The sequence below is a fragment of the Saccopteryx bilineata genome, chromosome 1 (assembly GCF_036850765.1).
Source record: "Saccopteryx bilineata isolate mSacBil1 chromosome 1, mSacBil1_pri_phased_curated, whole genome shotgun sequence".
NCBI lineage: Eukaryota > Metazoa > Chordata > Mammalia > Chiroptera > Emballonuridae > Saccopteryx > Saccopteryx bilineata.
Window position 1 is genome coordinate 133,257,253 of NC_089490.1, and position 24,355 is coordinate 133,281,607.

At 39.0% G+C, this 24,355-nt stretch overlaps 1 protein-coding gene across 1 annotated transcript in view; it reads left to right on the forward strand.

The window, feature by feature from the left end:
* The window catches only part of EBF2 (EBF transcription factor 2), a 218,835-nt gene that overhangs the window by 191,064 nt on the left and 3,416 nt on the right, over positions 1 to 24,355 (forward strand). The window contains exons 11-15 of the mRNA XM_066267085.1: positions 6,252 to 6,340; positions 7,666 to 7,731; positions 7,812 to 7,989; positions 9,546 to 9,731; positions 19,652 to 19,819. Of these exons, the coding sequence (XP_066123182.1) occupies positions 6,252 to 6,340; positions 7,666 to 7,731; positions 7,812 to 7,989; positions 9,546 to 9,731; positions 19,652 to 19,819 (687 nt within the window). The remainder of the gene's footprint in view (positions 1 to 6,251; positions 6,341 to 7,665; positions 7,732 to 7,811; positions 7,990 to 9,545; positions 9,732 to 19,651; positions 19,820 to 24,355) is intronic.

The following is a 24,355-nucleotide window of genomic DNA, read 5'->3' on the forward strand; positions in this document are numbered from 1 at the left end:
CCTGCATGCCAGGCTGACACTCTACCACTGAGCCAACCGGCCAGGGCCTGTACACCTACTTTTTTTCTACCTGTACTTAACAATATGTATCCAGAGAAATTGTCATTTATGTGTGAGCAAGACGGAAAGATACTATCTTATTTCAAGGGCTTAGACAGATTTTAACTCTTGTGCTGATATAACCAGTCTGTGGTTGAGTGGACTCAGTAAGGAGTATGAGAACAGAGAGAGGTTACTGCTGCACAGGACCTTGGAGTGGCAGAGAGGCAGAGGCAGCCGTTAAATATACAACACACAAATTATTGTTGATATGATGATGAAGCTTCATGGAAATGTGAAAATTATGTCTGGAATATATCAATCATTGAAAGTTTAATAATAGTAATATTAACTGATGATGATAAATGAGTAACAAAAACATAAAAGGGGAGAGAATGAGGTTGAGAGAATTAAAGGTAAGCAAAAATATATATGGAGGGGCTCAAATAATTAGAAAAAATAAAGTATTTTTAAAAAACTCTTAAAGTACTGATTTAAATTAAAATAGGATGTGTATCTTTCTAATCACTAGAGGAAAATATACACATGAAAAACTATTAGAAAGACAAGGATAATGTGGAAGAATAAATTTATAGTAGCAATTATGTATAAAATATATTAAATGATATGATCAAAAGATATATTATATAATACATTTAAAGCATTACCCACAGAACACAGACAAGACTAATATGCATTAATTCACAAAATACTTAATAAATTTTAAGAGGCAGATAGATATTCTGCAAGCCACCTTTTAAAATAATTTTTAAGACTTTATTCAATTTTCAGAGAGGAGAGAGAGAGAGGGAAAGAGGGAGAGGGAGAGAGAGAGGGAGAGAAAGAGAGAGAGAAGGGGGAGGAGCAGGAAGCATCAACTCCCATATGTGCCTTGACCAGGCTACCTCAGTGTTTCAGGTTGACACTTTATCCCTCTGCACCACCACAGGTCAGGTGGTAAGCACCTTTTTTTAATCTAGTGCAATTACAAATATTGATTGACTTACGACCTATGCAACTTACGACCATTCGACTTTACGACCACAATCGCTAGCCACGACGCAAGCATTGCCCAGCTGGGCATATGACAGTGCAGACCAGCTTCCAGCAGCACTACCATCTCCGCGTGCACCATTTCAACTGTTATCCCAAACTCGGTACAGCAATTTGTGTTTTGTGTCTTGGATATTTTTCATCAAACCCCTCCCAAGATGTCTACCAAGAGGAAATTGTTTTCACAAATATTAAACCAGTTGTACTGGTAATGCAGTGTTTTACTTAAACCTGATGAATATAAAAATAAGAAACAAAATGGTGTAGAGATGATTCAAATGGCATAAAATGAACAAAGAAAATTATCATATGTAACAATAATGAAAGAAAATTATGATAAAATATGACTTAAAGATCTTTATAACATCATTTCACAGTACTGTACGTATAACCTACTGAACTTACGACCAAATCGTGTTACGACCAGTCTGTTGGAACCAATCGTGGTCATAAATCGAGCACTAGCTGTGACTGGAATGAATAATTATCAAGTTAATGCCTAACCACGTAGAAATTTTAGGATAGTCTCTTGGAAACAAAAAGAAGATAAAGTTATAAATATGGCTATTCAGAAAGTTACAATGAAGAGGTAGGAGAGAACCATAAACAAGAACTTCAAATTTTAAACAAATTACTATGTAGAATTGATGCTAAAACATTTATTTTGTTTTGTTTTATTTGGTGTTTTTTCAGGAGAGTGGACGGTAGTTAGTGAGGCAGATTCCCAAATGCACCCCAATTGGGATCCATCCACCCCACAATGCCATCTAGGGCCAATGCTCGAGTACCAAGCTATTTTTAGCATCTAAGGCTGATGCACTAGACCCATGGTCAGCAAACTGCGGCTCACAAGCCACATGCAGCTCTTTGGCCCCTTGAGTGTGGCTCTTCCACAAAATACTGTGTGCGGGTGCTACCTCGATAAGGAATGTACCTACCTATATAGTTTAAATTTAAAAAAAATTGATTCAGCCTGACCTGTGGTGGCACAGTGGATAAAGCGTCGACCTGGAAATGCTGAGGTCGCCGGTTTGAAACCCTGGGCTTGCCTGGTCAAGGCACATATGGGAGTTGATGCTTCCTGCTCCTCCCTCCCCCTTCTCTCCTCTCTCTCTCTCTCTCTCTCTCTCTCTCTCTCTCTCCCTCCCTCCTCTCTAAAAATTAATAAAAGTAAAAAAAAAAAATTAAAAAAATAAAATAAAATAAAAAAAATTGATTCAAAAGAAATTTCAATCGTACTGTTGATATTTGGCTCTGTTGACTAATGAGTTTGCTGACCACTGCACTAGACCAATAAGCCATCCTCAATGCCCAGGGCTGTTGCTCGAACCAATTGAGCCACTAGCTATAGAAGGAGAAGGGGGAGGAAAGGGGAAGAAGTAGGAGAAGAGAAGCAGATAATCACTTCTCTTGTGTGCCCTGAATGAGAATGAACCTGGGATGTCCATTTGCTGGGCTGATGCTCTATCCACTGAGCCACTGACCAGGGCCAATGCTAAAACATTTAGCATCTTGATGTCATGCATAATTTTCCTAGAAAATACAAGTGATACTGAGATATAGGAATGAATCCAAAGTTTTTAATTGGCAATCTGATGGACAATTTACTGAGAATTGCATGGGTTCAGGGTATTTTGAGTGGAAGGAGTCTAGGGGCCATCCAAGTGGAAATTGTCAACCAATAATTGGAATAGAAAATAATTGAATCTCAGCAAAATATCTGGAATGAACGTAAAGATTTGTGATAGTCAGCTCATGGCTCGACACAGGCATCATGGAGCACCGATGAGATTGTTGCAGACATTGTACAGCCAAGCAGAAGACTGTTGTGGAAATGTTCATGAAGAGTATCAGTACCTGCAAGACGTTCTGCGGAAGAGCAGCCCTCTGAGCAGGCTGAGATAGCGTGGCTGAATCGGAGTTGAGTGGAGCAGTGTGCAGCCGGAAAGCCCATGGGATGAAGTGCTTCCAGCAGGAGAATATCTCTAGTGTCAAATGCTTACTTAAGTTTAAAATAAGAATGGAAAAGTTCCTCTTTGTTTGGCTAAAATGTGATTGGTGACCTTGACAAGAGCAAGGTTACTGGCTTTTTTTCAAACTTTTAGTCAAGAGGCAATATCTATGCTCTATAAGTTTTATAAAAGATAGAATAAAATACAGAGTTTCAATTTATTTTTCAAAGCTGGTATAAAATAAAATCAATCAGAAGTTAGATAGCACTATGCACATAATCCCAGTTATTCAAAACAGACACGTAACTTTCCAGCAACAATAATAAGAATTGACATTTGTTAACAATATGTGCCAGGCAATGTTTTCAGTACTTTAATTGATTTAATCTTTACATCAGTAGTCTTAAGAAAACATTAACAGATTGAATCAAAAAAGATACTAACTAAATTATATACCACACCCATGAATAAACAATTAATTGTGAAATATTGGGAAATCTATGACAAAATAATATAAATTGGTAAAATGAGAAAATTCATATGATTATAATCTTCTGAAATTCTGACAAGCTTTGATTAAATCCCTTATCAAAGCATGATAACTAGTATTATCTCAAATAGCCAACACCACATTTGGTGATGAAATGTTGGTATTCACTTATAGGAAAGCAAACAAAAATATCTACCATCATTCTCATTTTTAGACACTGTTAAGAAGTTTTAACTAACACAAGAATGGGATTAAGAGAATCAAATGGTATTAATATACCCATCAAAAAAGACAGAATGATCATTACATGTAGATACTATTAATGTACAAACTTAAGAATGAACTAGACAAATAGTGACATCTGTCAGGAGTTTGGTTGCAAAATAACAGCTATAATTAATAAGATCTTTTTTATGTGTCAAGAACTGTGCTGGGACATTATATATGTTGTGTCATTTAATTTTGACAATAAACTCATGAGATGAATTTTGACAGGAGCTCTCAGAAATGAATGATGGAGCTGGAGTTCAAAGCCAAGGTCTAGGAGTTCAAAGCCAAGGTCTACCTGACTATGAAGATGATTCTCTTAAAGACTATACCACACACTATTCTAATACCTACTGTCTGCACAGGCATATGAAAACCTAGTGCTTCTAGGTGCTAAGAAAACTCTTAGGATATGTGATGAGAGGGTAATCGTATTAAAAATAAAAACAACAAAAAGCGAAATACATAGCAGAAAATAAAAATGAACAACAAAAAACATATTAGCTATATGATTAGCAGTACACATTTTACTGGTGGACCTAAAGAAGCATTTATATATGTTTGAATATGTATACACAAATACACACATATTGTGTGTGTGTATGTGTGTGTGTGTATTTACCAGATTTGGAGTTGGGATGGTTGATGATCTTTCTACATATAATATGTAAGGACAAAATTGGGATGTGATATTGTAAGATGGTGACAGTCAGACTGTTAAAAATATTAGTATAAAAGTGTTTTTATAAGTTAAAAAGAAAAAGACTAATCCCTAATAGAAAAGAAAGCAGAAATAATTAATAAGCAATTCATAAAAGAAGAAATTAAAATAATCACCAAATACACAAAAAAAATTTTCAACCTCACTGACAAATAAACAAATGTAGGTTAAAATGTTGACGTGTTGTTGAAGGGAATATAAATTTGTACATTCTTTTGAGCAGTAATTAACAGTATGTGTAAAAAGCCTTAATATAATCATAATTTTTGGTGAAGTTATTCTAATTCTTGAAAATTTCCAGTTGAATAAAGTTATGTGCAAAGAATAATTGTTGGTCTGATTTTTATAATAGTAAGAAATTAGTGTCATGTTACATGCCAAACATTAAGAAGCTATTTAAATAAACTATAGACCATGTAGTAGAAAAATGTACAGTGATCTTAAATAATGTTATAAGAGAATAGTTAATAACCTGGGGAAATGTTTGATGTATTATTACATGGATAAAAAGTAGGTTATGTAACAGCCTGACTAGTGTGTCTGGGTAATTCAAAGTATGTATGTTAGACCTGGAAGGATATAAGCAAGAATGTTAACCCAAGTCATCTCTACACTGTTGAGGTTGTGAGTTTAGTTTTACTTCTATATGTAAAATTTTTAATTATTTTTAAAATCAAAGGCATTGTTTTGATAGAGCAATAGCAACAAATATGCACACAACTTATGCTGAAAGGAAAATTGAAAAAGAAATGTGCCTCCTGTGTTTAGTGCTCACTAATGGGATTGCAGGGATGATCACTTTAGTTTTTGTATCTTTTTCTTTACTTTGATCATACATTAACTTTAAGACCATAAAGTTTAAACCAAACATTTGAAAAGTAAGAAAAGTGAAGGAGAAAGGATAAAGGAGTGTACCCCGGAAACTTACATAGCAGAAATGCTGAAGTATGTCAGTATTTCACACACGCACTCACTCACTCTACTCTTGTTGGGACTAAGTGCCCGTTGTGTGTGCTTTGCACTATCTCCAACAGTGAGAACGCAGTGGTGAAGCAAAACCAGTACAGAATCTTCAGTATATAGTGGGTCTTGACATAAAACAAATATGCAGATAATGGAATATAATTGGAAATTCCAAAAGCACATTATGCATAAGAACATGGTTTAATAAGAATAAACTCACAGAAGGTTTATGTGTGTGTGTGTGTGTGTGTGTGTGTGTGTAGGAATTTAAGAGAAAAATGAAGAAAAAGTGATATGTAGGAGAACTACTAGATGATAAAGGCATACTTGGGAAAGAGAAGAGGGGAGGAAGGAAGAAGCATGTGATGGTAGTTTGCTATCTTCAGAAACTGAGGAATGGTTAATTGTGTGATATTTCTGATTATATGAGGCTGAGCAGAGAATTATTTAAGTGTGTGTGCACTTAAGGCAAAACAGATAAAATAGTTGTAATAATTCTGAAATTTTGAAATATCATTCTAATGGAAAAACATTAAATTACTATTAACTCCAAAGTTATAAGAATGAATTAACCAATGTTGATAGCAAAATCTTTAACTGATTGTATCCATTGCTGGATACAAAATCATACCCATGCTGGATACAATTCTTAGGATGATTCTTAGATGAATAATATCAGGACTTTTCTATGACCTGTGAAAGTCTTCATTAGAAGTTTGCTTTATGGCCAGGATACAATCTTAAATAGAGGACTTTTATTTTTCAGCATTAAATGAACCCACCATAGACTATGGCTTCCAGAGGCTGCAGAAAGTCATCCCAAGGCATCCTGGTGACCCGGAGAGGTTAGCTAAGGTACAACACTTTGGAAAGTCATGTGTTGAAAGCTTCTTGAAGGATTTCAGCAAATATAGATAAATCCAGCAACTTAAATTCCTCTAAAGTTAAATTAGGTCTTGAAATTTGGCTAAGCTTTAGAAATAAGATGCCCATAAAATATTTACTAACTATGAAATATATTTGTATAATCTCAGAGGAAATCTGAAATCTGAAAATTTGGGCCTAGAAACAGTTATACGGTGAGAATTTAGCTGATAAAACACTGCCAACCTGATGAAAATAAATGATTGTATAATTGTGTAAAAGTGTAATTTTCCACTTTGTTGTATTTAAATATAAATCTATTTACCCATAATTGCAGGGACACGTTGATCCACAACCAAGTACTCATCGAGGGCCTACTATGTACATAGGCATTTAATGAAGTGACAAACACTTCTATCTATAATTTCTGTAAAATGTCTCCCTTTTCAATGAACTTGCTTGTGAAACTCATATCATAAACCTAGCCCATTATTTTAGCTTTAAAAAAATACATCAATTTATTAGGTATTCAGTTAACATGAAATTAATAAAGTTGAACATGTATATCTGCATTTTAAGCACACACGTTGTAAGATGCTATGTTCCATTTTCCATGCTGTGAGTAAAATTTTAGTACCCCAGTTGCGTCTGCATCGCACCTTTATTTTCCAGTTGGAAAAATCCCCAGCCCCACTATTAAATTAGATGATATCTGGAAAGTAGGTTAATAGCAATTTAAAAGGCCATTAAAAACAGGAGGTGGCAAAGACAGAATGAGAGGAAAGGGATTATTGAATAGCAATTCTCTCTGTTAAAGTGAACAGGGGGAAATATTATTGAAAGAATCATCTTTATTAGAACAAAAACTTGCAGAAGGCATTGCCAAGATAATTTCAGTACTATGGACAACTCCTTGGCAAATGGCTAAACGGGTTCATCAATCATTTTAAGAATACTTGGTTAATTAGAGTACCAGATTTTTTTCATAGAATGGTCTGAAAGGAGTTCTTAATAAAACTTTCATGGCATTATTAATTTCAGCAAACTCCACCCTCAATATGGTTTTGTTTTGTAGCATCACCATTTTATGGATCCATTTTATTTTTGTGAACTCCATATAGACACGTATTTACAGAGGGCTTTATATGTATGAGTATATTCTACCTCTCAAACCAAATATAGGACCTTGTGGCTAGTTACTTACATTTTAGGGGGATGTCTGGACATTTTATTTTTGTACATAATTTTCCTTTCTGTTTGCCACTTACGGTTCTACTGTTGCTTAGGCCCCACTCTGTCCTTTTTTATTTTCCTAGGAAATGCTGTTAAAAAGAGCTGCAGATCTCGTGGAGGCCCTCTATGGCACACCACACAACAACCAGGTTAGGTGCTTACATCTTATACTCTGGTGAGTCTAACTCCATGCTGGATACAATGCTCACCTCCATCTGCCATTTCATAGGACATCATTTTGAAGCGAGCTGCAGATATTGCTGAAGCCCTGTACAGTGTCCCCAGGAACCCCAGCCAGATCCCAGCTCTCTCCAGCTCTCCAGCTCACAGTGGCATGATGGGCATCAATTCCTATGGCAGCCAACTTGGGGTCAGCATCTCAGAGTCAACACAGGGAAATAATCAAGGTACTGCTTTTCCCAGAGTCAAAACTCAGACAACTCCTACAGTTAAAAGGTGGGTTGTGCTTGAGTGGAAGGGTTAGAGCTTGATTCATACACCATCCAAAGAGTGTGCCTTCAGATGAGCAGTGCAATCACATACTATTGGGTTATCTCAACATTATAAGTGGTATATTATTAGATTTTGAGGTTTTTAGGTACCAGGTAGAATACCTTTAACTGGAAATAATTAAGGAACAGATTGACTATTATGATTTTAGAAGAGTTTAAGCTTACTGAAACTAGATTTACAAGTATAGTATTATTTGAATAGAATTTATACTTCTGTTGTAATCATCAGATTGAATAATGGGAAGAAGCTGAGTTATCACTATTATTGTTAATTATACCTGTCTCTTCCTAGTGACCAAGGCTGAATGGCTTTGTTTTATGTGGTAACTTCTTTTTGTGTATTATCTTACATACAAATTTATAGGAAGAATTTTACACAGTTAACTGTACTTTTACATGTAAAGTATATCGTGTAAATACTTTTGTCATTAGGCTGATTTTACTAAGGTGCTAAATTTATCATAAATTATTTTTTAGAAGTAAATATTCTTAGTAATGTCCTTAACCTTGAGATAATTTTATTTCTAATTTTGTGCATCTGTTGAATAGAAACTCCTCATTCTCATACCCAGGGTGATTTCTTACAGAAGGGTGGTGAGATATAACGTTACTTCGGTTTTTTTCAAATTTGGGATATTTCCTAAATAGTTCTAGAGACAGTTTACCCAAAGTGGATTATTTCAGGATACATTATTATGTCTCTGTGCTAGCCTTTCAGAAGTATGGGAGGAGTCACTGTCCCTTCCCCCGTCCGATGTACAGGCTGGATTTTTCCAAACCCAATCACTGATGCTTCCAAGTCTTTAGTCAAAGAACAGCACATTTAAATGAACTTATCAGCACCATTTGAATGAAAATGTTCCCCACCCCCACCCCGGGCATGGTAACAATTTTGAACTAACACTTCCAAAGCTGTGATCTGCAGAATACTAGTGGCCTTTGAAATGTTATTAGAATGCCTTTGCCCACCGCTTCCAGAAAAGACGTTATGGGGTGTTCAATTTGGGAAATACTGGGTTAGCAAAGTTCAATCAATTTAGTAATTCTCCAGGCTCTTCATATGCCAATCTTCAAGAAATGGCTACAGTATACGACCACATGTTGTTTGAGCACAGAGTGCTTTTCTCAATGATACCTATTAATATCTCATAGGGCCCTAGTGTTATATAGAATAGGACTTGGGAGATGTCTGCACACTGCCCTGAGTCATTTTTTTGGTATGAATGAGGTGGACTGCCAACATAAAAGAAAATGAAGAAGGAATTATGAGGGACAAGGCCTTGTGTAGGAAGGTGTGAAAGGATGGAGGCAAAATGCACACTTTCCACTTCTGTTGGGGGTCAACTTGGTGGTCCCTCTAGTCTTGGGCCAACGTATGTCTGGGCTGCCACATTTGCTCTGCACTGTGTGTGCATACTGGTTCATGTTCCCGGGTTCTCTTTCTCATCCAGGATATATTCGCAACACAAGCAGCATTTCTCCTCGGGGCTACTCGTCCAGCTCCACCCCTCAGCAGTCTAATTACAGCACCTCCAGTAACAGTATGAATGGCTACAGCAACGTCCCCATGGCCAACCTGGGAGTTCCAGGCTCACCAGGATTTCTAAACGGCTCTCCCACGGGTTCCCCTTACGGAAGTAAGTGCCCTTTCTACCATGTGCCTGCCCTATCACTGTCTCTGGGCTTACTGCTCAGCATTGGAGGGAGACTTGCCTTCCTGCTTCTTACTGACCCAGGGAGGAAGGGCCCAATTTCCTGATGAAATGTCCTTCCTGCCTTTGTTCTTTTCCTTTAGCTGGACTTGTGCTACTTTGGGGACGGGGAAAGGAAAATGGTGAAACTTCCCTTTTTCACGGGGACAGAGCATGTATGGCTTGTGTAGATGGAAGTAAGGTATTCGGATTCCATTTCAGTTAATCCAGTATCTGCTATAACTAGGGATTTTCAGATGTGATATTTCATGCAATCCTCATAAGACCTTTCTGAGGGCAATATTATTATCACATTGTGATAGGCGAGAAGGGTTAGATGCACAGCAATTCACTGACTTACCCGGGATCACAAGGCTGCAATAGGGGAGCAGGGTAGTTATTTGGAAACAGAATTTATGACTTCACACCCGTCTCCCTCCCTTCTTACTTTGTGTCATGGCTCTCTCCTCCTTCTAGAGCAGTGATTTTCAACTTTTCTCATCTCAGAGCACACATAAACAAATGACTAAATTTTGCGGCACATCAGAATATATTTTTTGCCAAGCTGATTAAAAAAATAGATATAATTTTGATTTATTCACACCAGATGGGTATTTTGTGTTGGCTGTTGTCGTTTATTTTTTAAAATTTAACAACCTAAGGGAGAAGAGGTCAGTGCCTTTGTCTAAATAGTCAGGTATTGTGTGTTTTAAAAATCCTTGCAGCACATGGGTTGAAAATCACCTTTCCAGAAAGATGAAATTTGACTGCTTGTGAGAGTGTAATACAAGAAGACAAAACCTCATTTTTAAAACAGAGATTTAAGTATAGTTGGCATACAATATTATATTAGCTTCAGGTATACAATATTTATATACCTGACAATGTGATCACCACACTAAGTCTAGTCATCAGTCACTGTGCAAACCTATCATGGCCCAGCAATTCCACTTCTGAATATTCATTTTAAAAAAAAAAAACACACTAATTCAAAGAGATATATGCATCCTATGTTCACTGCCACGTTATTTATTATAATAACCAAGATATGGAAGTAACCTAAGGTCCATCAATAGATGAATGAAGAAACAGAAACTCTTAATACTGATTTGTAGGCTAGCAGGAAGCTAGATGTTCTAGGAAGTTATGAAAACTCATTCAAGTTGTTTTCAGGGCTAAGCAGGAACTTACACAATGGCCCCAGGAGCCTGAGAGAATGTGTTTCTTAAGCCTACTTAGGGAATACTTCAGGTTGGGGAGAAGCCACCATAGAGAATCTGCATGATGGTGTGGGGTGTTCTTAAAATGCTAGATAGATCTTGTTGCAAGCTCTGCAGCAGACCCCCTGTTCACTCAGTGTAGTTCCTTCATGCCAGGAATAAGGACAAGTCAAGGACAGTGTATAGCCACGTCCACCACAGCTCAGGAGGTGACATGCCTCTCAGCCTCTGGCTCTGGTTCCCTGTTGACACACACCCATTAATTATTTCTGGGTTATCTGTTGGATTCATCACACTCAACACTCTACCTGATGTGATATGGACACAGCAACTAGGTAACAGAGACAGTAGTTGGTTCTTCCAGTACAACTAAAATCTTGTTGCCCCAAAGGCATGACTTCTGTGTTGTGTCTTGTTGTATGGTTCAGATCACTTAGATCAGAATAATCTAGAAAAACAAATTTTGCTTGATTTATTTATTTCTCCACTTGCGGAACTTATTTTGTTCCACAACTGGAGGAATATTTGTGATCAGATGGCTAGTGTGAAAGTATAAGATAGAAACTATAAGAAAATTAGATAAGAGAAAAAATATGAATAGGAAAATTAAATGAAGCCAAGGGTGGGTATGGGTGCCATTTGATCATTCAGGAAAGCCACTGACTTGGTTTGGAGGCTTACAAGAGGGGAAAGCAAAGAGAGGAACACTATTTATTATAAGGTTAAATGTCCACCCATTATCATTATTTTTTTTTAGTAGCTCAGGAGAAACTTGATATTTCTGTTGCCCAGACCTTGGAGAGGTTTCTCCCACGCATCCTTGTAGAGAGAGGACCCTGTGCACAGAAGGGACCCCATCATCCACAGCCCCTACAAGTGACGTGGGGCAAGAGGGCCATGGTATAAATAATGTCACATAGCAGTGATGACAACCATAAGAGTGATTCACAACTGCATTCCAATTTACAGCCTAAAAAGCATGTTTACATATAGCATCCCTTCAGATATTCACAACCTTATGATGTGGATATAATAATAGTAATAATTATTATTGTCATTTCCCCTCTAAGATATTAATCACTATTAAATCACTTACTCAAGGATTCATAGCCAATACATAGTGAAAATGGGACTACAACATGTCATCAGATTCAGAATGCCATGTTTTTAAATTATTCAATAATGTAAGAAATATGTCATCTATTCATAATGAATTATTAGGCTGAACTATGTGAAAAAATCTCTTTTTGGTTTCAAAAATAGTAATTTTACATGTTCAAGTATATATTTATGAATAAAATGTGTATATTAGATTGAACCATAGGAAATTGTCATTTTTATAGATAAAAAATGGCCAACATGACAGTATAATGGGTAGTGTGGTGATAGGGAAGAGAGAGAAAAAAGACAGGGGAGGGTGGGTATGCTGCAGGAGAGATTGGGAGGAGGAGGAGGGTGAAGGAGAAAATAGATAGATGATAGGTAGATAGATAAATAGATATAAATAGATGAATAAAAATGCCCATTAGATGTTAATTGCTTGATGTTTCTTACTGATAATTCATTTGATAGAGCGGAACTCTTCCCACAGCAGCGAGTGACACCTTCCTTCCACTATTCTTTCTTGGTCACTCAATCCTACTGCCACAGGAAAAATAATAACACTCTAGGTTTTCAAAATAAACAAGACAGTATAACGCAGAATAGAAAGAGGAAGACACCCTGCCCAATGGGAGTAGGAAACACAGCCGAAGACTTCCTCCCATCTCCTGCTGAGTTTGTGTGACCCTCGTACCTTTGTTTTCTGAGGGAGGGTTTGAAGGCGTTGCAGACGGAGAATGGGATTCCAAACAGTGCATTCATTATAATGAAATTCTTTACTGCCAAAATACTGAATAACCTATGGGGTTTATTACAATAGCATCTGACTTAACTTCTCTGGGAAATACAAGGATAAAATAAAAAGCCCACAGGAAAGCATTTCATCAATTCAGTTGCTTTTTCCTAAAAACACCATTCTGTGCTTTTTAATTTTTTTTGAACTAAAAATAATAGTCTGATGTGGCCGGACCATGCCATGAAACAATAACTTGCCAGAGACGTTAAAAGAAAGCAAGCCAAGCCTTTCAGTCAAGTTGACTTACATTACGGCCAACGCAAAGTATCAAAAACCTGCATTTTTACTGCTTTTGCTCTCACACCACTTCAAAAATGGTCAAACAGATGTTTTTTCAATTTCACATACAAACTTCACTTCCTGGCGGTAGCAGTGTGTGCCAAGTTCCAGCTCAGTGCAAGTTTTTATGGCTGAATTCTAAACCCCTGACAATAGGGGGTAATAATGAATTGCTGACAGACCTCTTTGCGCCAACAAATGCAATGGCTCGATGCAAAGGAGGGTGTGTGCCCGTGGAGGTCCAGCTGGGACCACGCAGGCCAATCCATCCTTGTAGGAAGAAAAGTGGTTTTCCTTAACTCCCCATGTTCACAGAGATTTCTGGGCCAGACATTCTGGCCTTTGCTTTGGCCTCTGTCCATAGGCAGAGATGTCCAGAGAAATTCTCAATTATATGTGTGATCAACTTCCCAAAACAGTGCACTCTGCCGTCCCCAAAGATGGCCTGCTCAAACCTATGACACCCAGGGGCCACTTCTTCCAAAGCAGAATAGCCACCAAGCAAACCCAACATTTGGAACAAACTCAGTAAGACAAAAATTCAACCTGTCCACAGAGAATCCTTCTTTGCTCTCATAGTCTTAACTAATGTCTTGGACCCCAATATTTTTATATTTTCAAAAATAAGTATCAAGACATTTGCTATTGTAGATAATTAAAAGATGATTTAAGAAAATTTGGAGCCTATGAAAATAGATTTGTAAAGAAAGCCTATTCTCATCATTAAAAAAAAAACCCAACTTGTTAACATTTTGATATATTTCTATTGTCTTTTTCTTTAGGAAAGAAAAAATATCCTATTACAATAGTAACATGCTCATTATAGATAATTAGAAAAACATGTACACATATATGTGAAAAGGAAAAAAAACCCACAACACCCTTTATTTCAATGCAGAGAGAACCATTGTTAACTTTTGAAGTATAGCCTTCCAGCCATGGATAGACACATTTTGAAAATTACAGTGTTTGTTCTGATGCACAACTGCTGAGACTCTGCCATAAGACCAATGTAAGAGAGAGTAGAAGAAAAGGGCTCAATGACCAAGTGCACGGGTATGAAGCCAGGCTTATACAGTCTGTCAATGCAGACCTGCCCTAGGAGTGGAGAACAGGTGTTAGAAATGGGTTTGCTTTGTAAAGCTAACTAGTCAACAGACTTTCTCCAGGAGTTTGAGAATTTATTAGTCTCTTTGCTTTACGTAATGAAAGTAAACAGCAAACCCAATTTACAGGAGGTAAAGCCCTAAATAGAAGAGGACTCTGTTATGCTGATTGCAAGGATTATATTATTTTTTTTTACCAAAGAAATAGACATTTTTCTATTTGTTTATTTTAACAGCCTTTATTGGTTTCTGCTACATCAAAAGTAATACATGTTCAATGTAGAAAATTTTAAATTGAATTTAGTGGGGTGACATTGGTTAATAAAATCACACAAGTTTCCGGTGTATCATTCCATAACATCATCTGTACACGGCACTGGGCACCAACCCAAGTCAAGGCTGCTTCCATCACCATTTGTCCCCCTTCGCCTCTTCTGTCTACTCCACATTCTTTCCCTCCCACAATTACTGTATTGTTGCTGTGTTTATGAGCTTTTGTTTTTTCTTTGCGTAATCCCTTCACCTTTTTACCCAACCCCCAATACCCTTACCCTCTGACAGTGGTCAGTCTGTACTCTGTATCTATGAATCTGTTTCTATTTTGCTTGTTAGGTTATTTTGTTCATGAGATTAGACATATAAGTGAAATCATATGGTACTTGCCTTTTTCTGACTGGCTTATTTCATTTAGCATAATAATCTCTAGGTCTATCCATGCTGTTGCAAAAGGTGAGATTTCCTTTTCTACAGCTGAGTGATATCCCATCGTGTAAATTTACCACAGCTTTTTATCCACTCATTTACTGATGGGCACTTGGGCAGGTTCCAAATCTTGGCTACTGTAAATAACACTGCAATGAACATAGGGGTGCATATATTCTTTCTAATTAGTGCTTCAGATTTCTTTGGATATATTCCCAGAAGTGAAATCGCTGGGTCATAAGGCAGTTCCATTTTTAATTTTTTGAGGAATCTCCATACTGCTTTCCACAGTGACTATACCAGTCTGCATTCCCACCAACAGTGCACAAGGGTTCCCTTTTCTCCACATCCTTGACAGCACTTGTTTGTTGATTTATTGATGATAGCCATTCTGGCAGGTGTGAGGTGATATCTCATTGTGATTTTAATTTGCATTTCTCTGATGATTGGTGACATTAAACATCTTTTCATATTCCTGTTGGCCATCTGTATGTCTTCTTTGGAGAAGTGCCTATTCAGGTTCTGTGCCCATGTCTTAATCAGGTTTTTGTGTGTGTGTGTTGAATTTTATAAGTTCTTTATAAATTTTGGATATTAAGTTCTTAATAGATGTTTTGGCAAATATGTTCTCCTATTCAGTGGGTTGTCTTTTCATTTTGTTGATAGTTTCCTCTGCTGCACAAAAACTTTTTAGTGTAATGTAGTCCCATTTGTTTATTTTTCTTTTGTTCTCCTTGTCTGAGGAGATATATTGGAAAAAATACTGCTATGAGAAATGTCCGAGATTTTATTGCCTATGTTTTCTTCTAGGATTTCTTCAAATCTAACATTTAAGTCTTTAATCCATTTTGAGTTTATTCTTGTGTATGGTATAAGTTTGTGGTTTAGTATGACTTTCTTGCATGTATCTGCCCAATTTTCCCAACACCATTTGAAGATATGCACAGGTAAAGAGAATAAATTTATGACTATTCATAATCCCATCAGTCAGATATGTATCATCATTGAGAGTTTGTATGTAAAACACATTCTTCTAAACTTTTGCTTTGTATGGTTTGTAAAAAATAAAAGGGGGATTGATGTATATGTTGTCATATAATCTACTTTATTCATCTAGGCATATCTTTCTATGCTATTCAATATTCTTCTCCAACATTACTTTTAATGTTTGCATAGTGTTCTGTTTTATGGGCTTAAAATAATTTACCTTTTACTCTTCTTCTTCTTTTCCAAGTGAGAAGAGGGGAGATAGACTCCTGTATGCATCCTGACCAGGATCTACCTGGCAACTTCCGTGGGGGGTTGATTCTCTGCCTATCTGGGGCCATGCTTGCTACTGAGCTATTTTTAGCACCCAAGGCAGAGGCTTCATGGAGCCATTCTCAGTGCCCAGGTTGAAGTACTTGAACCAATTGAGCCATGGCTGTGGGAGGGGGAGAGAGAGAGAGAGGGAGAGAGAAAGAGAGAGAGAGAGAAAGAGAGAGAAGGGGAGGGAGAGGGGTGGAGAAACAGATGGGCACTTCTCCTGTGTGCCCTGACTGGGAATCAAACCCAGGACAGCCACATGCTGGGCCTACACTCTACCACTGAGCCAACCAGCCAGAGCACAATTTACCTTAATGATGGTCGCTTCAGTTAGGTCTCATTTTTCTTGCAATTATAAAAATGCCCTTGGATCTGTTTTTGCACATTTATGATTAGTTCCTTGAAATTTCTAGAAATTAAATTACTAGGTTAAAAATATGTGTACATTTGGAAACACAAATACTTTGGTACCTATTGCCAAAGACCTCCAGAGAGGTTCATACTCTCCTTAGGAAAGAAAGAGTATTTTTTCTTTGCCTTGTTAATTTTTTCTTAATCTCTTTATCAATTTGTTAGTTGAAAATAATGTCTCAGTACTGCATTTGATTACTCGTCAGTTTGAACGTCTATCGGTCTATGAAGATCTTTTTCATTTTCACTTTTCCTTTTGTGACTTTCCTTTTCCATGTTCTTTGCCCATTTTTCTATTGGAGTGTTTTTCTTTTTCTAATTAATTTATAAAAATATAATGGCTATTGAAGATATGAACACATCTGATAATTATCATAAATCTTTTCCCTAATTTGTCATTTGCCTTTTCTGTATGTGTTACAGATGTTTTCTGTCTCGTAGCAAATCCATCTCCTGACTTTCTGTTTAGGCTTGGAAGTTAAAGGATTATGTAAATGATATAACCCTCCTAATTTTCCCACTAGCACCTTTATAATTTTGTTTTTACAAATAACTCTTTAATCCACTCAGATTTACTTCAGTGTTAACATGAGGAAGCACTCTAAATTGAGTCTGCAAGTGGCCAGTGTAGTGTTCCTATGCATTTATTTCCTCACTAATTTGAAATGTCACCTTTATTAAATTTTAATTCTCATATATACCCAGATCTGTTTCTGTCTATTTTTTCAAGGAGTTTTTGCCTATATTTATGCTAGTAGAACAGTGATTTCATTGATATAGATTTATTATAAGTTTTAGTATGGTAATATTTTTTTAAGAACACTTTCTGGTTCTGATACATTTATTTCTTTAAACAGATAAACAGAAATTATACTTGTTGACCTACACGAATTAAAATTCCTCTTAAGATTTCTATTATAGTTGCATTAAATTTTAAGTTAATTTGGATGTAATTTGGCATTTGACAAAAACTTTGTAAGAAATATTTGAAGTGGGCAGCTTCAGCTCTGTGCTTATTCAGCTCTCAACAGTTCTTTTACATCATTTAGTAAAGTTTCAGGTGACTCTTGCACTGAGAGGCGGTCACATTTGATCTAATTAACCCACTTTAGATCGAATCTGTTATGGGAAAAGAAATATTTTAAAAGCAAGTCATACATTGAATGGAAATGGAATTGTGTGTGCGTGCCTGTGTGTGTGTGTGTGACTAATTCACATGCAAGAGCCCTCCTCTGTTGGGGGGTAGGAGAGGAAGTTCTGCTATTATTGCAGACGAGAAACAGAGGCACCCTTCTGGAGCCTGCATAGATCACCGAGTACAGCAGAGGTTGGACTGTAGTCAGAGTCAGGGTCTCTCAAGGCTCATCTTCGGCCCCTAATTCTGGGCCTCACAGAAAGGGGAGGGGCTTCCCTTCCTTCCTGCTTCTACGTGCATTTTACTGTTGCTAAAACCAAGGCGAGAAGAGGAGATTTTGCTTGGAACAATGACTAAGATTCACTCCCAATGCTTAAGTCTGTATCCAATTCTATAATACTAATGTAGCCTGATATCTTTTCCATTTGCATCATAAGTGTTACATGAGATTCTTCCAGGACTTTATTTTTCTTTGCAGTTTTTCCCTTTTGATTCATGACTTAAGGAAAGACAGAGGTGTACTTGGATGCTTCCCTCTGCATAGCTCTTTAAATCAGGGCTACCTAAGGATAAAATACTTTTAATGAACAGTTTGGTTTGTAGTGTGGCTGTAAAAACATCATATTGTAGATATGCTGTATGATTATATTACATATGCAATTGTGTGAGCATGGCCTAAAGTATATCTTTATAATGGGGGGGGGGTAAAGAACTGGAGATCTTAACAGAACATCAGAACATTTGACCTTCATTTCACCTTGTACTTGGTCTTTGAACCATAAGTCAAGTCACCCTCATGTCCTCGCTTTCAAAATTTAATTGTGTGCTTTGCCATTAGGTTCCAGTAATTCTTTTTACCAAGTCATATGATCTGAACAGTTCAGAATTCTGGAGAGGATGCTAAAATGAAACTTGACCTTCTACAATAAGCTGCTATGTCTAACAATATTACCCTTGTGAATTACCCCTTTCTTGAGCAAGTAGAACATAGAAGATAAAATTATCTTCTGGTGCAATGTAACTCGTAGTGTTTGGCTTTAAGAGGTAGGGCACTTCATTGTGTAAATTGCCTTTATTTTTCTTGGAAATTACAACACTAAGCTTTTGGCTTCCTTAAACTAATTTTAATGTTAATATTGGTGTCTTTTTTTCTTTGCATTACATCAGAAGAGGCTGACTTGCAGCTCTATTTCCCAGGCTCTGAAAGTAGAGGGAGAGGGAAGTAATCTCCTAAATGTTAATAAACTTTTACATTTAATGAGGAAGTGGCCCGTAGAGATGGCATTCTCTGAGAAGATGTTAACTCTGTACTTCAAAACTCTGGGGCCCTGAGAATTGCTAGGGAAGCACACAGTTCCCAGACAGGTCTTCTATTTAGGGTGAAAAAGAGGTTTTTGTTCTTGAGTAGATTTGATCATTTTTCAGAGGTTGGTCATGATCTCCTCTGGTTGAGCATCTGCTCGTGACTTCGCCCTATCCTTGTTGGATACTTCGCCCTATCCTTGTATCACATGCTGCAGACGGCTTCCTGGCTCTCCAGGCAGGAGGGCACTCTCCGCGGCGGCTGCTTAGCACTGTGTGCTTTCCTCCCATGAAATCATCACCCTCTTCATTGTTTTCCTTGTCTATGGCTCCCACTGGGCAGGGCAGGGACGTTGTCACGTTCAATGTTTTTAAATCCCTGGAATCTGGAACAATGGCTGGAACAGATGAGTCATTTCACAATAAACTGTGCACAGGTTATATGTACTGCAGAGAGAACTTAACTTCTCGCTCTGTCTCTGAAAGAGGATTGTGCATTTGCTTTCCAGTCATGTCATCCAGTCCCACTGTTGGATCTTCCAGCACGTCTTCCATCCTCCCATTTTCCTCTTCGGTCTTTCCTGCTGTCAAACAGAAGAGTGCCTTTGCCCCTGTCATCAGGCCCCAAGGCTCCCCTTCGCCTGCCTGCTCCAGCGGCAACGGAAATGGATTCAGAGGTAAGCAAAGTGCATGCAGGTGTCAAAGGGCCAGCAGAGTAGAAGCAGACAGCCTGGGGTCATTCTACATCTCTAGCCACTTCACTCGCAGAGCAGTGCTTTGGTGTTTTCATCCTGGTACCCGAATGGCTTGTACAACTGGTCTTGTAGTCCAACCAAGAGAAGATGGGAGAAACCAGAAGTTGGACAACTGCAGAATCATAGAATCAACTGTGGTAGAACCACACATACCCTCCAGGGGTGTCTGGACTCTCCAGATTTTTGCTTTCCACAAGGCTCTGTCACTGTTTCTCAGAAAGTGCCTGGTCACCACATTAGATGCCACACGGTGATGACTGTTCACTAATCAGCATGCCCTCTGCAGCGCAAGTGCAGTCCTGTGGTGCACACACACCGGCCCTGTCAGGAGCACCAGCAAGTTCTGAGCATTCCAGTTACAAGCTGGTCAAATTGATAGCAGGTGCCTGATTGGGGTGGGGTTGGGAAAAAAGGGGAAAAGACATACTGTGTCTAAGAACAAAACTTAATCACCCATCAAACCCATTTTTGAGCAATGTCCTAAAATATAACATGACATGACGTAACACAAATGTGATGAATACATGAGAATCTAATCATCTCTGTGTGAATGAGAGGCAGCTGACGGCAGAAGAACAAATTGGAAACTGCTGAGCGCCATGGATCCTGACAACCTACATTATTGTTTGGCTGTTTCTTGACATGAAAACATTCACAACCAGCAGTATTAGATAAAACCAGATGGGCAGAGGTTTGGTTAACCTTCGTGATCAAACCCCTGAGGGCAGCAGAGGCTTGGGCAAGCTGTGCTGCCCCTGGGATTGTGAGTGGGTTCCTGCTCCTTTGGGGACATGTGTGAGGGTTCATCGCTGGCTATGTTGGAGCAGAGCTCTGGGAGGTGCTTTAGGATTCTGTCCCATCCCACAATCAGAGATGACGGTGTCATCGAAGTCAAGTGACTTGACAGAGAGACTGTCAAATGAGAACTGAAAACCCAGCACTCTGAAGAGTCCCCGAAAATTTGTTTTGTTCTAACTAGACAAAGCCACTGGGTCTACATGCCACTGACATGTGAATAGTTGGAAACAGCTGTATATTTGAGGAGGAAAATAATATATATACATAAATATTTTGTTTTTCATCCAGATGTCTGATTCAGAGAGAAACAGGCCCAGTCTGTAGCTAAGGGTGTCCACCTGCACATCACTCACTGGACTGGTGGTGTCCACCCCATCACGAGGGGACATACTCAGAACTGTTTCCATGGCAGTTGTATCTCCAGACCGGGACATGAAAACAATTGCTGAATACTGGCTGTTTCTTCCCTTCCTCACAATGCTCCCATGAAGGGCGTTGTCTCCCCTCTCCAGCTTCTCTGACTTTAGACAAGTCCCTTAAATCAAGTGAGGGCCACACAGGTCTCCCTGGAAAAATGGAGTGTGAGAGGCCCAAGAAAGGCTAAAGAGGACAGCAGGTACGGGAGGAAGGCAGAGGGATGCGGCCCTTCCCTCATTCCAAGCAACCTTTGCAAATATTCTCAGCTTCACTTTAAGAGGAAAAAAAAAAGTAGGACTTGACTTCTTCATGCAACCCCCTCCCCACTCCTTGCTGACAAAGCACTGAATTGGGGCTGTAGAGCTGGTTGTCTCAGACCTACCGGGTCCGTCCTATGTAGGGAGATCCGCTGTGGCCCGGGCGACTCTCAGTCTTCGTTGAAGCCAGGACAGATTTTCACTGATCTCTCGTGTCCTAGAATCTCCACTCTGCCTACTGATGCGTGCCCAAGGCACCCTGTGGTGCTGCCTGAGCAGGGCTGAAGAGTTGGAAGGGTCAGTGTGGTCATAGTGAGGTTTTTCTGTCAGGACACCAGCAGCAAAATAGCCAGAAAACCCTCTCTAAGGTCCTCAGCCATTTGAGCTTCTGGTCACCACAGTTCAGAATGCTTAGGCTGAGTGAGTGGCTGACTGCACATTCTTTTTTGAAAATATATTTATTGAATGTATTGGGGTTACATTGGTCAACACAATTATTTCAAGTGTACAATTGTATGATATGTCTGTCTGTTGTATTGTGTGAGCTGCACATTCTTGTTCGTGTCTGTAGAAGTGATGATTGAGTTGGTGACGAGTGGGCACTGGCTCTGGGCTTTAGTTTAATCTGTTCAGAAGCACCACAAGATCCAGAGCCTCTTTGGATCCTATACTTTCCTTCAAAATTTCCTGGTGATTTAAATCTTAGAAGCAGGAAGAGGACAAGGGAAGGAGAAGGAGAAGGGAAGCACTTAAATTAGGGTTGTAGACTAAAAAAATTACAGACAACTATGGAAATAGAAAATGATATGTGGAGAAATTAAAGAATGCTGAGGAGAACCTCGAAGCACGTCAGGCATAGGAAGAACACTAGACCTGACTTGATCAGATGTGTGTTGAAGTCTTCTGGGCTGTGGGAATGTGCACAAGCATTGTCACCTGAGAGCCTCAGTTTTCTAGTCTGTCAAATGGGAAAGCCGAAAGCTGTCAACAGAGGTGGTTGTGAAGTAATGTGTGTGCAGATCAGAAAATTACAGGGTGTTTCACACAGACAGCAGAGAGAAGGCTGGAATTGACAAAGGAAACCCTGCAGAGGCCTTGACCCCCACTCTTCCTCATTTTGGACCAAGCGAATAGAAGCTCAAGGCCAACATGTCAGGGTGTCCATTGATGCAGACAGGGGAAACCAAGCTGACATAGAATGCACTGCCCACAGTCACTGAGCAGAGGACTCTGGGATTACAGGAGCATTCTACCTCATTAGAGGCAGGTAGCAGGAGAGTGAGAGTGTAGGGTGAGCTCAGGCTGCTGGACAGGTTTCTCTCTAGCTTGTAAGAGCTGGCCTAACCATCACAGAGGACATGTGAAACTGGTGCCTCTCACACTGGCAACTATTACTGAGCACGTGTAAGATATGGAATCCAGCGCTATATATGAATCATCTTGTTCAAGCCTCACAGGTGGCCCAAAGGGGAAGGTCATACCATTATGATAATTTATAGTTAAGTAGCTTGCCCAAGGCCACACAGCAAGTGACTGATGACTTGACCTCAGTCGTTTTGACTCCAAAGCCTCTGGCAGCCTGCTGTCTCTCTGGGGACAAGAATAGTGCAATTTCTCTGTCACTTTTCACCCATGCCTACTTCCCACCTGAACCAAAGGTGGATTATTGCTTTCCTGTGAAATGCCAAATGTCAAAAGAAATTGGACGAGGTGCAGTTAAGCTCCCCTACCACCTCCCACGAAAGTGATTACTTTTTCTCCAATTAACTTCTGCTTTTTGTCTGCTGGCTATGGTTTCTCCCAGCAAAGAGTCGGGGGCACCACGTAGCTGAGATCCACCCACCCCTGCCTGATGTGAGACTGGGAGGAAGGAAGGTGTGTAAAATCTGTTCTCTCGGCATGCAGTGCACCTGGTCCTTTGAGCAGCTCTGCCCTTTTTATAAGCTCTGGAGGTAACTCTCAGAGGACTCAGGATAAGGAAGGGGCTGATGAGTTAAAGTCATTAGACAAGTTCAATTTGAGAACACAAGCCAGAGTCCTCTGCCAAAGAACTACACACGCTGTGTCATTGTCCCACCCTCCGCCTCAACTCTCAGGCACTTACAGTCGATGAGTATAGAGTGTCAAGCTAATATTATGCACTAGGCACCTGATTCATTTTCCAGCTCCCTCCAGGAAAAAAAATAAAAAATAAAACCTCCCACACTCTTGGATAATTACCAGGGTTGCTATATCTCCAAACCATCAGGGAGTGTCCAGAATTGAACTACCTTTATTGAAAACTTACAATGATTCAATATATAGTAATACAGGCAAAAATAATTAAGGCTTTGCTAGCTGTGTAAGACCTTAATCCAGATCTCCAAAACATTCAATAAGAGTTGTATGGGCAGGGAATATACAGCTGACAGTTTTCCCTGAGAAGACTAGCTGGCAGGAAGAGAGGGGCAGGGGGAGGAGGAGAAGGAGGAGGAGCAATAGGAGGAGAAAAGGAGGAGGAGAGAAGCAGGAAAAGGAGAAGGAGGAGGAGAGGGAGAGGAGGAAAGAGGTGTGTTAGGGAAAGCAGGAGGAATTTTGTCCATTTGCTTAGAAGCTTAGTAAGCACCACTTAACAAAATGCTGTGTGCTAACTGATAAGCCCTGGATGATATACAGACAATTCAACTAAAGGGTCAAATCTTAGCTATGGCTTAAAATTTTGATGTAAGAAAACTATTCTTCCAGCTTCCAAGAATGTGAACATTCTATGGGTTTATCACCTGAAAGCCAAGACCAGAGAAGTGCATTTCCAGTGTGACTTTTCTATACTGTGCTGTCGCTGCTGTATCCCCCATATCAAGGAGAAGCCTTGGGCCTGATGCCACTGGGACAGGCATTGTCCACTTCCTCCTGTCTAGGTAGAAGAGAGCTTGGATGCTGCGCATGGACAGGGGATGAAGTGTGGAGCTTGGAGTGACTCCACATTAGGAGTTGAGTGAAGCCTTCT